Genomic DNA, 14911 nt, shown 5'->3' with positions numbered 1-14911 from the left:
GAGTCCTGCTGGATCAGACCAAAGATCTATCTAGCTGAGCAACTGATGCCCACAGTAACCAACTCAATGCCTCTGGGGACACCCTGAGACAGGATATGAAGGTAAGAGTCCTTTCCCACTGTCATTTCCCCAGGAACTTGTGTTCTGGGGCATGGGTGCCTCTGATCCTGGAAGCAGTAGATAGTCAATATGTTCAGTAGTTATTAGCAGGCTGGTTCTCTATGAATTTATCTAACCCCTTTTAAAGCTGACTATGCGAGTGGCCATCACCTTATTGTGGTAGTGCAGTGGCATAGCGTGGTTTGCTGGTGCTCAGGGCACACATTCGCACACCAGGGGCCAGAGGATGAATGGAGTCTGCCGCGCCAGCCCAGCCATTACCACCAATGCAGCTGGAGTGACATCAGCCCCAAGCCGCTTTGCAAGGCTGATATGATCGCAGCCTCGCAAAGCATCTCAAGGGCTGGCAGGGCAGCATGAGCAGACCCTCCCCCCCCCCAAAAAAAATGTGCCCAGGGCCATTGCCCCGGCAGCGCCCCCTATTATGCCCCTGTGGTAGTGAATGCTATACTTTAAACAATGCACTGCATGAAGTCCTTCCTTTTGTCTACCTCAAATCTCCCGCTCTTCAGTTTTGTTGGATGACTTCACAAGAAGAAGAACAATCTCTCTGGAGGCATGGTAACTATCAGGTTTCCTCCCTGTTCACATTTCCTACCTTCTTAACTAAGGTACAATTTAAAATGGGCTATTGTGAGAACAAAAATGTTGCATGAAAAGAGATTGTGCAACTATAGATCATACACTAACTGCCGTATTTTTCACTCTATAACACGCACCAAACCATAACACACATATAGTTTTTAGAGGAGGAAAACAAGAAAAAAATATTCTAAACAAATAGTGGATGTGTGATTTTTGTGGTTCATGCTGTGGCCACAGACATGTGATCTGACAGTGAGTTTGGAGTAGCCCAATGCAAAAATCCTCAGGATCCATTTGGATCCATGCTTTGTAACCACGTTTTTGCACCACTGTGGCCCGAGGCAACAGTGGGTGCGTGATTTTTTTGGTGCAAGATGTAGCCATGGACATGCTATGTGATCTGATGGTGAATTTGGGGTGACCCAGTGCAAAAATCCTGAGGATCCATGTGGATCCGTGCTTTGTAACCACGTTTTAAGTGGGGAGGGAAGGAAAAGCACTCGAGGGACAAGGAGCACGCATGGGGTGTTTGGAGAAGGATGCTGCTAATAATGCAGAAGAGGGGTTTAAGGGGAGAAGGAACACACGTGGGGTGTGTGGAGAAGGATGCTGCTGATAATGCAGGACAGGGGTTTAAGGAGAGAAGCCTCCTTTCCTCTCCCACTTTGCTCCTTTAAAGCAAGCAGGCTTAGCGAGCTGAAAAACTTTGCTGCTATTTAGCGAGCTGAGTGGGGAGGAGAGAGGGACAGAGAGCCTGCTTGCTTTAAAGGAACCAACCGGACAGGAGCCGCTTACACTCATGTAAGCGGCTCCTCTCCTCTCCCGCTTTGCTCCTTTAAAGAAGCAGGCTCTCTGTCCCTCTCTCCTCCCCACTCAGCGGGTCTTCTCCTGCTTTGCTGTTTCGAAGCGAGTCACGGAGGAGGGAAGGAAGGGGAACCATGGATCCTCTGCTCACGACTGCAGCAGATTCCCCCCCCCCCCGCCACCCATAGGCATTCGCTCCATAACACGCACAGACATTTCCCCCTACTTTCTAGGAGGAAAAAAGTGAGTGTTATGGTGCAAAATATACGGTATGTGGTTAGCTTGTGAATAGCTCCCTTAAGCTGATCAGAATTATATAAATATGAATGCATACAGCTGTCATTAAGTCACAATTATTTTCCCTCAGGTGCTAATCTGTTGACAGGGCTTGCACTGTCTTCCTTTTTTTTTTTAGCATTTCCAGTAAATATGAGACAGCTTCATTTTGCAGCCAACATACAACAGCCTGTGGCTATGCATCCAGAAACCAGCCAATCAATGTCTGCTAGTACAAAAGCAATCCAATGCTATACTGCTTCTTATCAGAATTCATTTGTTGACTCAGCAGAGATTTCTCATTCATTTGTTTTGCAAATGTCCAATTTTGCAATGGTGCAAAGGGAAAGTTGGATTTAAACATAGCCATTGGGGTTTATTTATTCTTCTGTGGGCAGGTGGTGGCTTAAGTCTATCGACTGACTAAAAATGAATAATGCATTTTGGTTTTGTGTCCTGGAAGTGCAGAAGGAACAGGATTCCAAAGATTAATGGTCCACTAGGCTCTTCATCTGGGCATGATCAGGGTAGAGAAAAATCTGAAGCATAGCATAACCCTGTAACTAATTAGGCTAATTTTAAAGATAAATTTATATTAAGGAAATTTAAGGGCCACAACAATGTGAGGAAACACTAGACACTCCCACTTAAGCCAAAATGCTTTAACATCTGCTTTTCTGGCCTGTGTTTCATTGGTCTGACCAGGGGCATTATGGGGGGGGGTTGCTCAAGAGGCAAGACCTGGATCTCCTGTTCTTTCTTCCTCCCGCTTTTTAAAAATAAAATAAAAAGAGTGACTTAGGGAACTGCAAAACATAGTCCTGATAAAAACCCAGCTACCTCCCATCTTAGGGACGCAGGTGGCGCTGTGGGTTAAAGCCTCAGCGCCTAGGACTTGCCGATCGAAAGGTTGGCGGTTCGAATCCCTGCGGCGGGGTGCGCTCCCGCTGCTCGGTCCCAGCGCCTGCCAACCTAGCAGTTCGAAAGCACCCCCGGGTGCAAGTAGATAAATAGGGACCGCTTACCAGCGGGAAGGTAAACGGCGTTTCCGTGTGCGGCTCTGGCTCGCCAGAGCAGCGATGTCACGCTGGCCACGTGACCCGGAAGTGTCTCCGGACAGCGCTGGCCCCTGGCCTCTTAAGTGAGATGGGCGCACAACCCCAGAGTCTGTCAAGACTGGCCCGTATGGGCAGGGGTACCTTTACCTTTACCTTTTACCTCCCATCTTAATTTCCTAGAGGAATTTATACATATAATTTATACATATAAATATGTACACTTTATGCAAATTTGTGTCCTGGGGTTGTATCCTTTAAGTACACAGCCTCACAACCAGATGGCTCTCTTAGCTCCTGTTTTTAGAAATTAGAGGAGACCAGGATTTGACTAAATTTGCAAAGAGTCAACGAGTGTGGTTTGTGGATTTCAGGGGGTCCCATATCTCACCACCACTACCAATCGTTTGTGGACTGGGAAAAGGGCTTTGGGGACCATTTTTTCTTCTCTGTCTGATAGAGCCATAATTTCCTCTAGTGTGAGCAGTCTCTTCCTCTCCAATCTCACTATCATGCTGCAAAAACCATTTGGCCAGAGATAACTGCAACAGAAAACACATTGGTGGGCACACCATCGCAAATGATGCTCTCCTTTAACACTTTCCAAAAACTGCAGCTGTCTCCAGAGTTGTATTTATCTCCCTCTCATTTCTGAATTTGTTTGAACACATGCTTTTTTGGCAAAACACAAACCAACTCCGACTAAACACCAAACCTTGGAGAAAAAAATACATATTCAAGGAACCTAACTTCCAAAACAACTCATATATAACATTGAGCTAGTCTGTCAGTTTCTAATTTTTCAGTCTTTAGTTCAGTTCTCCACATTTCCACATCAACTTGGTTTTAAAAAAAAAGTCCTCATGACAATTAATCAGCTTTTAAGTGCACATTTTTCCTAATATACACATTTGTATATGCAGCTTTACCTAATGTGCATATTTATGCAAATCAATTTTACCTGAATTAATACATTTTAATGTTATTTTCACGTACATGTATGCACATGTTAACCTAGTTATGCATTTTTGTATATATTACTTGGCTGGAAAACTATATTGCAAAATTTGGAGAAGTGTGAATTTCCAAAGATTGCTTTATTTCAAATCTGCATATTGTGCTAGAAGTGTAAACCAGATAGGTATGTTCACATTTAAACTCCACCCCCCGCCATCCCTGCTCAAATACGTGTAGTTAAGGTGGACAATCAGATATTGGACAGCAATCAGAAATCAGTACCAATTCTCTTCTGTTCTGTTGTATAAGTGTGCACACACCACCCAGATCTCCAGATACTCCACATTCCAAAAAGCTGTCCCTGGAGTCTCGACTCAGATTGAAATACAGTGATACCTTGGGTTAAGTAATTGATTTGTTCTGGAGGTCCGTACTTAACCTGAAACTGTTCTTAACCTGAAGCACCACTTTAGCTAATGGGGCCTCCTGCTGCTGCTGCGCCGCCGGAGAACAATTTCTGTTCTCATCCTGAAGCAAAGTTCTTAACCTGAAGCACTATTTCTGGGTTAGTGGAGTCTGTAACCTGAAGCGTATGTAACCCGAGGTACCACTGTAACATGCTATGTGGGCATCTTCCCTAGAGAGAAAGGCGCTTCCCCCTGCTGGACAATGCAAGAGATACAGATAAGGTGATCTCCGCATGCAAGCACATATCTGGAGGAACACCCTCATTGCAATGCTCTTATGTGCCCACTGTTGTGGATGCATACTGGATACAGATTGGAATGTGTATTCCTATCTGGGATTATACGTTGCTGCAAGAGGTTGGTTGTGTGGTGCTATAGCTGGTCTGGGGCCAGAGATTACAGAATTCTTCTATACCGTATTTGACTGTGTTTACACTCCTGTTTACTAGCTGTGTTCCCAGTGATGGGTTTTTAAAAAATCTGTGCTTAAGTGACTTTACCCCAAATGCATATGTATCCTGTACTTCCTTATAAAATGCCACTGTCTGATGTGTTGTTTCTCGAACCAGCTTCACACCAGTTGGAGTTCTTAAGCCATTCCTAATTCATCCCTAGCCAAGGTGTGAGCATCTTTACACTGGGTAAAGATATACCTGCCCTGTCAATGCCCCCTGGTGTGTACACAAACAGAAATAAGTCTTACACTAATGAAGCTGTGCTGATGTGAACTGCTAGAGGGGAAAGAACTGTGAAATGCACCAGGGGTGGGGACAACATCTTTGTGCTCTAAGGCAGAAATGTGAATATACCCTCAGGCTAGCATAGCACTTTAGCTTGCTTCTTTTATTGTTCCAGTATCAAAGCTCTCTCTTGATGCTAATTTCGCTTATGGTACGGTCCTAATACAAGTCACCCATTGAACCCTTAAAATAAATCCACAGCACTGTTTTTTTTAACATAGAAAAGAAAGGTACCGTATTTTTCGCACCATAGGACGCACTTTTTCCCCTCCAAAAATGAAGGAGAAATGTGTGAGCGTCCTATGGGGTGAATGCAGGCTTTTGCTGAAGCCTGGAGAGTGAGAGGGGTCGGTGCACACTGATGCCTCTAGCTCTCCAGGCTTCAGGAAGCTATCCGCAAACCTTGCAAGCCCGGCGGGAGTTCCCGCGGGCTCACAAGTCTTGCGGGCAGCAGCCTGCAGCCCAAAGCACGGGGCACCCTCCGGAGGGCACCCCGTGCTTCGGGCGGGTGTCCGCAAGCCTTGTGTGCCTGGCGGGAGGTCGTGCCGGGCCCGCGGGGCTTGGGGCGGCAGCCTGCAGCCCGAAGCACGGGGCGCCCTCCGGAGGGTGCCCCCTGCTTCGGGCAGGTGTCCGCAAGCCTCACACGCCTGGCGGGAGGTCCTGCCGGGCGCGCGAGGCTTGGGGCGGCAGCCTGCAGCCCGAAGCAGGGGGGCCCTCCGGAGGGCTCCCCGTGCTTCGGGCAGGTGTGCGCAAGGCTTGGGGCTGCAGCCGCGGCGGGGGGGGGATAATTTTTTTTATTCATTCCCCCCCCCCCAAAAAAATGAGGTGCGTCCTATGGGCTGGTGTGCCCTATAGGACGAAAAATACGGTATACGTCTGGATCTGGTGAAAAGGTCCCTGGAAATGATGCACTCCATTAAAAGAAGCTAGCACTGATGCCTTGGCTGCCAATTGTGCTTTCAACGTGATTTCTAGGTTTAAAAAGACCAAGGAATAACTTGTGCAGAATGTTAACCAAAGGGCATGTAATATGCTAATGAAAAAAACCCCTCCTGAGGTAGACCGGATAAACTTGAAATTGCAGATTCACAACCTGTAGCTAGCCCTTTGTTGCCCTCTTGAAATTAGAAAGCAATTCCTAAAAATCAAAACAGCTTTTCTGATGTTTTCCTAAGAAATGGAATTACACAGGAAAACAAAGGGATTTTTTGGGGGGGGGGATAGGGGCATTTTCTGCATGAGTTTAACCAAAGTATGCTTTTGTCCTATTCAAATATTATGATGCTCTGTCTTCAAAACATGTAAGATGACGCTCTGTACAAGTTACATTGACACCTGTGCACATTCCCAACATGGTACCCATGTCCTATGTCACCCACTGGTCTTTTGCCTATTGCTTGGGAAGGAGTTACATGCAAAAAATTATTTTTGTCATCTTGCCTGCTTCCTCAGAAACTCTGGACCCACAAAGATCTAATTTAACCAGCTGTATAGTTTTATTGATTTTTCGAACAGCCTGGTTGTATTTTAATTGTATTTTGGTTTCTTGTATAGTCTTTTGTTTTGTTTTGTTTTGTTGTACACGACCTTGAGCTGCCCACTTAGCAGGTGGCATATAAACATTTAAACAAATAAATAAAAATCAACTGTGAAATGGATGCTTTGTGGTGCCCAGAAAAGTTTCTTAGATTTCCAAATGTTGCCCTGAGACCAGAAAAAGTTAATGATCCATGATGTAGCTTGATATAGCAAGAACCCAACGTTGTCATACTGCGCGCGCACACACATACCGTATATAGAATTCACCTTTTACAATTTACAGCTTGATCCTTTGAAAAGAACATTTGGGGTGAAATGTTTGTGCTGTTTGATTGATTGATTGATTGATTGATTGATTGATTGCATTTATAGGGTGCCTTTCTGCTAAGGCATCCAAGGCAATTATAGCCACCAAATATTCATATAAGGATTGCAGCATTTATTTTGGTACAAATCTTTTTAAGATAACCCAGGAGGACAAGAGGGAGGAGCCACAGAGCACGCATCATTTTCTCCAGCTGCATTCAACCTGCCTTAAAAATCATAGGAACATAGGTAGCTTCCTTATACTGAGCCAAATCATTAGTCCACCTAGTTCAGCATTGTCAACTGTGACTGGCAGCCGCTCTCCAGCATTTCAGACAAGGGTTTCTCCCAGTCCTACTTGGAGATGCAGGACCCTCTGCATGCAAAACAGATGCTCTACAGTGGTACCTCGGGTTGCATACGCTTCAGGTTACAGACTTTGCTAACCCAGAAATAGTACCTCGGGTTAAGAACTTTGCTTCAGGATGAGAACAGAAATCGTGCTCTGGCGGTGCGGCAGCAGCAGGAGGTCCCATTAGCTAAAATGGTGCTTCAGGTTAAGAACAGACCTCCAGAATAAATTAAGTTCTTAACCCGAGGTACCAGTGTACTACTGAGATGGCCCTTCCCCTGTCAGCAGAATGTCTGCTGACTTTAATGTCATTACACACTCAGCAATGAATTTACTGAGAGCGCAACCAATGGCGGTAAGGCAAACCCACTAACATTAGTGAATATATTCCAAGACTTCTAACTATGAGCATAATGCATATCTTAATGTTAGTGAAATTAAAAACCATAGGTAAGGACTAGAATCTGGCTTTATACGTGGAGGATAATAATCTTCAGATAATGGCACACATCCAAAGCTCTTCTACCATTGAACATTGTAGGAAGCAAGCAAAGCAAGCAAGCAATCTTTTGGGAAAGCTCATTTGGCATTACTGAAGAACTCCCAATAAGCTTTGGAGAAATCTCAGGATCCCCCAAAACCACATTTGAAAACTAGCGATTCCAAACAATAGTTTGGTCACCTCCTTGAGCAAACAGAGATTACAAAATGGAAAAACATGTATGGTTTCTGAATGAAGGGTACGTATGATAATCAACAAAGTCTTCATCATCAGAGTTCAATTTTTTGGCTATAGCTTTCTCACTAGCCACTCTTCCTAGAGTGGAAGTGGGCTGGACATCTTTTCACGGAAACATGAACGACACAATAAGTCCCTACCTTTCCCCTTTTCCCAAAAGGGTGGGGGAAGGGAAGATAAAGGAGGCAATTTAAGTCTGTGTACACAACATACATTTAAAGCACATGACTTACCCCAAAGAATCCTGGGAACTGTAGTTGGTTAGAGGGCTGGAAAATGAAGCTATGTTGGGGGTAAACTACAGAACCCAAGATTCTTAATAGAATAAAGCAAGGACTAGACATTTATTTAATAGGAAGAGGAAGGAGAGCAGGAAGCAAGAGGAACAACTCAGAGAATTGTTCAATTTAAGACAAATCTAAACAAAACAAAACAAAAATAGTTATCTGTAGGTGAGCAACTTGCTTTCGGCAACATGATTTTGGACTAGAATGCAACTGTAGCCTCATTGGCTGTGGAGCTGTTGCTGGTTATTGTTGTGTGAGGGAAGAAGACTATGTTCTTCTTCACTATCTTCTCTGGGTATTAATTTTTATTCCTTCTGTGGTCTTCTCAGTCTTTCCTTTCATAAATCTTCAACTCTTTCCTGCTCTCTCCTACCCTGAATATCCTTTTTAAAAAACCCTCTATCAGAATCTTTACAAAAAAAACCTCCTAAGGCACTTTTGTAGGAGCCAAAAAAGGGGTTGCATACCCTCCAGCATGTCCCAAAGGAAAACCAGGATGCAAGTCTTTCAGGGCTACCATCCCACACAAGACCACACTGCCCCAAAACGGGATGCCCCGATTAAATCAGGACAGTTGAGGGGTATGGAGTTGCACAGCAGGCATAATATCTCTCTGTGCTCCAATTTATAGGGTTACACTATTTATACAGCAGCACAGCTAATTCAACACTAACGAATGGCTACTGTCATCTAGAATGTGATGTGTCCTCAATTCAAAGAACAGTCTTCTATTTGAAGCTGTCTTCTATTTGCAGAGCTGGTCCAAGTCCAGTTTTACTGAACTGTAAGAAGGGAGAGCAAGGCCTTGCATGCCCATCAAGTTAGCACCTGGAGATGCACTATATTTCTATAGTAAATGATAGTATTTGCATCCATGCATATAAAGTAGCAGGTTTACATTTTATGCACACCTGTGTCCTCCTTTTTATGGGGCGATTGATGTATACATGGCCACCCTACATATTTAATATTGTCAAATTAGAGTCCTTATGCTGGTCAACGGCATTTCCCCTTACTCCTTGACCTCAGCTTAGCAGTTCCTGCAGCTCATAACATGAAGGATGACCCTTTATCAAAAGGCAATCCAGCAGTGGCCCATTTTGTTAGATACAGGTGAAATACAAATTGTCCACACACTCCAGTTGCGTCTGTTTAATAGACACAATACCTGTTTTCCTCACTAAGAGACCATATTGACATTCATACAATTTGTACCATAATACATCAATAGATTTGACTTCAGGTTAATAGTCTTTTTGGCTGGCATTAATACTGCCTACCTTAGGCATAATAGTGCCTTCCTTAGGAATCACATCTCTCAACTTTGCTAACATGTTCTGACTTCCAAAAGTGGCCTGATCCAGCATGCTCTTCTTATGGTCTTATGGATGTGAATACTTGAATTCTGACATACATGAAAATGTTTCTGTGGAGGAGCTTCATTCTTGTGAAATGTGACTTCGTGAACTGTTTGCTCTTGTCACACTATAATGGACTCATTTCCCTTCTGTCAAATGCTGACAGGCATGAAAGGCTGACCAGAGTTAGGGAGGGGATGTGGCCTCTGGCAGAAAGATGGGATGAAACATTAAATGGGTCTCCAGCTGTTTTTGGACTACAATTCCCATCAACCCTGATCACTGGTCCTGCTAGCTAGGAATGATGGGAGTTGTAGTCCAAAAACAGCTGGAGACTTAAGTTTGGGAAACCCTGCATTAGTGCAAACAGAAAACTGGCCCCACCAACCTCAGTCTATCCTTAACAAGCCCCACCTGCCAACCTATGTACAACCAATCCAGGAGGTGGCACTGTCTGTCATCTACCTCCCCCTTAGTCTCAATTGTTGCAACATTGTAGTAGAACTTAGCAGGTAGAAGATGGAGACAAAACTAGAAAGTGCCTTTCTGGCTCCACCTACTGCTGGTTTTCCTGTCTTCTGCCCTACCAGTGTCAACGGGTACCACCTCCCCACTCAGATATCATAAAAAGAACTTAAGTACACTTTACAGCCCAACTAGAAGCACTCAACCACTGCATTCCTACTTTTGAGTACACCATAGTCTTATTACACCAGTAAGTCACAGATAACGTATAGCAAGCCTTGAGCATTTATAGTAAAATAGCAAATTAAAACCCTCCTTGAGAGTCTGTCTTCTGCACACAAGCCATATTAAGCTGATCTCCTGACTATTATGTTTTAATAAGGGGTCCCCCCCCCAACTTTCATAATAACACAGGGCTAGTATTTTGAGAGTTCTCTTTTGATCTCTCATCAGTTACTTTTCCTGCAGGAAATACAGCTTTTTATCGAATTAAACCACACTCTTGCTTAGCTTATGCATCACACCTATCAACCAGTACCAAAAAGAGACCTGGAGTACACTCTTCCTTTTCTGCACTCACAAACCATGGACCTACAAATTCAAAAGGGCCTACTTATTTCATGACAATCAAGCCAACACTTTTAATGACAGACATTTGACTGTGAAATACAGTCACATCACACGCAGCTCTGTTATAGCATACAAGCTTCCATTTCATAAAGCAGTTGATGAAAGTTCCAACACCACTAAAATCTATTTAAATAAGGAAAGGAGGGCAGTATTCATGAATCCCAAATCAAAACATTCAAACAATACATAGGTCTATACAATATAAAGCATACTGACATTCCTGTTAACAGATCTTTTATTTGGGAAGTTTATAAAAAATGCAAAATTCTCTCAAATTCTGATCGACAGATACTTTCAACATAACCCTATAAACTGGATTAGAGCTTTTTTGTGTTAAATTGAATAGTTATCCTTATTTGCCACAGGAGCCAACTCCTAGGGGCCGTGGGGGCTTTGGCCCCCACAATAAAATATGATTATGCAGGGCGGGGTTTACCTGGGCCCCCACAATATTTTATTTAAGTTGGCACACCTGTTATTTACTCATATATAAGATGGTGGTTGCACAATAAAATTCAATAAGAAAGGTGTACAGGGAAATATAAATATGGTAAATATATTTGCCTCACTGTTTAGGTTTACATGCTATATACAAACCAGGAAAAGAATTCCAGCAAGCTATTTTTTCCTGCTGTCGTTCTAATGTGCATTACATTATTAGGGCTACCTGCAGTGATTATGAACTGATCCTTATTTAACCTGTCTTAACAGCGGTTACACAAGAAACGTAAATTGGATAACAAATGCAGCACATTATGTACCATATTTACATTACCCCAAATTTATTGTATAATTCCCACTTAAACCTTGAGCGCTTTGTATCAGAATCAGTTCATAACCCTCACAGGTAGTGCCATTAAAGCTCTATACTAATGGCCAATGGTGCTCTGCTTTTTGTTTTCAAATATACAATTGAATGTTACCAAACTCCCCACCACTGGTAGAGGTTTTCATACATTTTGACCCAGAATGTGCAAGTGAGTATGTGGTAGGTTGGCTGTGGGTTGTACTGCTGCAATAAGAATAATATGGAAAAACAGATGAGATGAGATAATCCTTTACAATATGGGTGAACAATAAGAGGGAATCTCCACTGAAACAAACAATAGGTACTCTTGTGCCATTCCCATTCATTTCAATGGGGCTTGCACAGAAAACCTTTCCACTGCTTTGTGTCTCCTTATCAGGTAGAATTGGCACTCATTACATTAAGGCTTTCACTCCCCAACAATTCCTCATTTTTGGAACTCCTCGTAAGCTGTTAACAGAAACATCTGACTTGCATAATGCCTCAAAACCTAGCATGTATTTTTTGCAAGGTATAATTTCTTTCTAAGCAAGCGTGCCAGTCAAATTGCTTCACCGTGCATCCAAATAGTTAATAAAGTAAATCCTCTTTCCATCTGTCACTTAGAATGAAATGACCACATAAGATATTTAGTGGAGAACAAATCCCAAAGGAATTAAAGGGGGGCTCAGCGCATTGGAAATAGAACAAGCTCTCCCAACTAGCCAAGCAGCCCTGCACGGTGAACTCTCACTTACCCTCTGGTTTATGGACTTGCCTTCCTTAACTTCCACCGCCAAGCCAAGATCAGACAATCGGCAGTGGCCATCATCATCCAGGAGGACATTTTCAGGCTTCATGTCCCTGTAGACAATTTGGATGGAGTGGAGGTGCAGCATCCCACAGGTGATCTGAGCCGAGTAGAAGATGACCCGATCCATTTCCAAGCCTCTTTCGCCCACATTGTAAATGTGATATTTAAGATCCCCACCATTCATCAGGCTCATGACAAGACACAGGGCGGCTTTGCTCTGATAGGCATAGGACAGCGTGACAATGAAACGGCTGTTGACTTTCTCAAGGATCTCCTTCTCTAACAGAGCCATCTTTTCGCCACCTTTTTTCTTGAGTCGTTTTTTGTCCAGTTTCTTGCAGGCATACATCTTGCCAGTATTTCTCACCTGAATGGCACAAACCTAAAGCAGCAAGTTGAATGAAAAAAGGGAAAGTCTTAAGTAAGTGATGCAGACTCGGAACTGGAGAGACTATATGCCCCTTATTGCTGTTTTCATCACAATATCCATTGCTTTCAGTTTTGATTTTTTTAAAAACACACAAATACCTCTTAGATTATATACTGTATTCTTGGAGACTATTATGCTATTTATGGGTTCTCTACAATGCTTTGTAGATTATTTGAAAGGAATGAATGGAGCCGCAGTAGCAGCCATAAGTGTTTCCATTGGGAAACCTATTTCATCTCATGTCTTATTTGCATAATTTATGTTCTTAACACTTACTGTACATTGCCCAGAGAACTTTTTATTGGACAGTATAAAAATACTGTAAATTAAACAAGCAAGCAAACCACATGTAAGACATTTTGAGGAACAAGGAGGAAGGGATAGTTGTGAAAAATAAATGAACCCCTGCCTCATGCTCCTGAGTACATGTTAGTGCAAAGGAGATTATCAGAGAAAAGGCTGAATATGGGCTTACGTCACAAGAGATCTTGTGCATGCAGAGGACTGGCAAGTTGCCCAGTGCCTGTTGCCTGCTAAAGGCCATTCATTGCATGGCCTAGGCCTACCTGCTTGCCCAGGAGATGAAAGAATAGCTCCTTACCTCTCCAAAGCCTCCTTTGCCTAGTACTCGGAATTCGTCAAAGAGCTTCTCGTTTATAGGTTGCCGCTCAAAGCCTTTCCATTGCACAAACTTATCAAAGAATGGGCTAGTCTGGAAGTCATCAAAGGGTTTCCCCTTGAGATAGGCATTTGTCTCTTCCCTGGCTGATAATGTGACTTTTTCAAAATCATCCTTGCTAGCTGCCTGGCACTTGCTTGACAAATCTGCACTGAGAAATTTCAGGTAGCTGTTGCTGCAATTCTTCAAGTACATGTTGACTATGCCTTCTAGGTAGCTGTCCTTGATGTGGTCCTCTGCCAGCTCCCAAGCAACCACTTCGTCTAAAAACTCTCTGGCCTTCAGGTACTCAGGCACCGTTTCCAAGAATTCCCGGAAAAAACTCTTGCCAATGGGCTGTTGCTCGCAAATGGACTCGTAATCCATAGTCATCGACTTTTTGATCTCCGCACATTCCTCAATCTTGGGCAGAGCTAGGTTCCTGCGTCTTTTTTGCATCTCCTTGGCATCCACATCGCCGCTTTTCCTGGCCTCAAGGTATGCTGTGTTGGCGATCAGGTTATCCAGTCCCCCCATGTCACACATCTTGGCGATGTACTAGGGTGGCAGAGCCTCACTGGGGCAAGAACACTGGCTTGCCTTGGGGTGGCTGCCTTGGTATGGCTTTCCCTGCGCCACTGCCTGAGTGTAAGTGCAGGCTACAAACACATGTTAGGGAGACCGACTACTTTAGCATTAAATACCTCTCAAGGATTTTCACTAAGTACCTTTAGGTATATGTACCATTTGTGGAAAGTGGCTGGTAAGAGGTTTCTCTCTAAGGAGCTTTGGGTTTGCTATCTATAGCTAAATGGATGACAGCCCAGGAGAACCTCATCACGGCTGCCACAACTATCTGGCGTACATTTCTCAACTCAGCTCCTACTCTTCCTCACACAGGCCTGAGACCACTCTGACCTCAGTTTCAACCCCAGGTCCATAGAGAACACATGGCATCGTGCCCTTTCAGAGAGCTGATATGTTTTCCTGCCCACCATCCCTGGTACCTTGATTCTCCAAAGCACGTCCACCATGTCTGCAGGCTCTGAAGCTGGCTTTTTAAAAGGGAATTTGAGATTTTCTGTGTTTTGCAGTGCTTCAAAAGAAAACATTCAGCAAAAACGACAGCTATCTTCGGAACCACATAATTATTTGAAGTGGCAAGTTGAGAAGGAAGTATCAAAGGCTTTAGTCAGATGCACCATTCAGTCCTAGAGTGAAAATCTACCTCAACATACAGATAGATGCCATCCAGGGAAATAACAGTATTGTGAGCTGCACTTTTATACTGCACAAAATCTTCGTTGTTGTCATGGCACAGCTCCCTCTGAAGGAACCCAAATCGGCTTAGACAAAGAGCAAGCGAAGAATAATTGATGCTCTAAAAATAAGGATGATCCCATGTACAATCAGAACAAGAGTCTGTTTCCTTCGCAACATGGCAAAAGTTGATACTCATTTCCAAAATATAACTCGGGTGTCACAATTCTGGCTCCTGAAATTGAAAAGCCCACTTGAAACTAAGTTTTTACTTCAGTTCTT

The 14911-nt window shown here is 43.6% G+C and overlaps 1 protein-coding gene across 1 annotated transcript in view; it reads right to left on the bottom strand.

Moving 5' to 3' along the window:
• Positions 1 to 14911, bottom strand: part of GRK7 (G protein-coupled receptor kinase 7) — a 43509-nt gene extending 28598 nt beyond the window's left edge. Inside the window, exons 1-2 of the mRNA XM_083739040.1 lie at positions 13313 to 14911; positions 12226 to 12663 (exon numbers count right to left, since the gene is read on the bottom strand). Coding sequence (XP_083595166.1) covers positions 12226 to 12663; positions 13313 to 13915 — 1041 coding nt within the window. The 5' untranslated portion in view covers positions 13916 to 14911. The remainder of the gene's footprint in view (positions 1 to 12225; positions 12664 to 13312) is intronic.

This window comes from Podarcis gaigeae, assembly GCF_964106915.1.
Source record: "Podarcis gaigeae genome assembly, chromosome: 5".
Lineage (NCBI taxonomy): Eukaryota > Metazoa > Chordata > Lepidosauria > Squamata > Lacertidae > Podarcis > Podarcis gaigeae.
The sequence above is the reverse complement of the archived record's forward strand: the minus strand, read 5'-3'. Positions and strand labels throughout refer to the sequence as shown.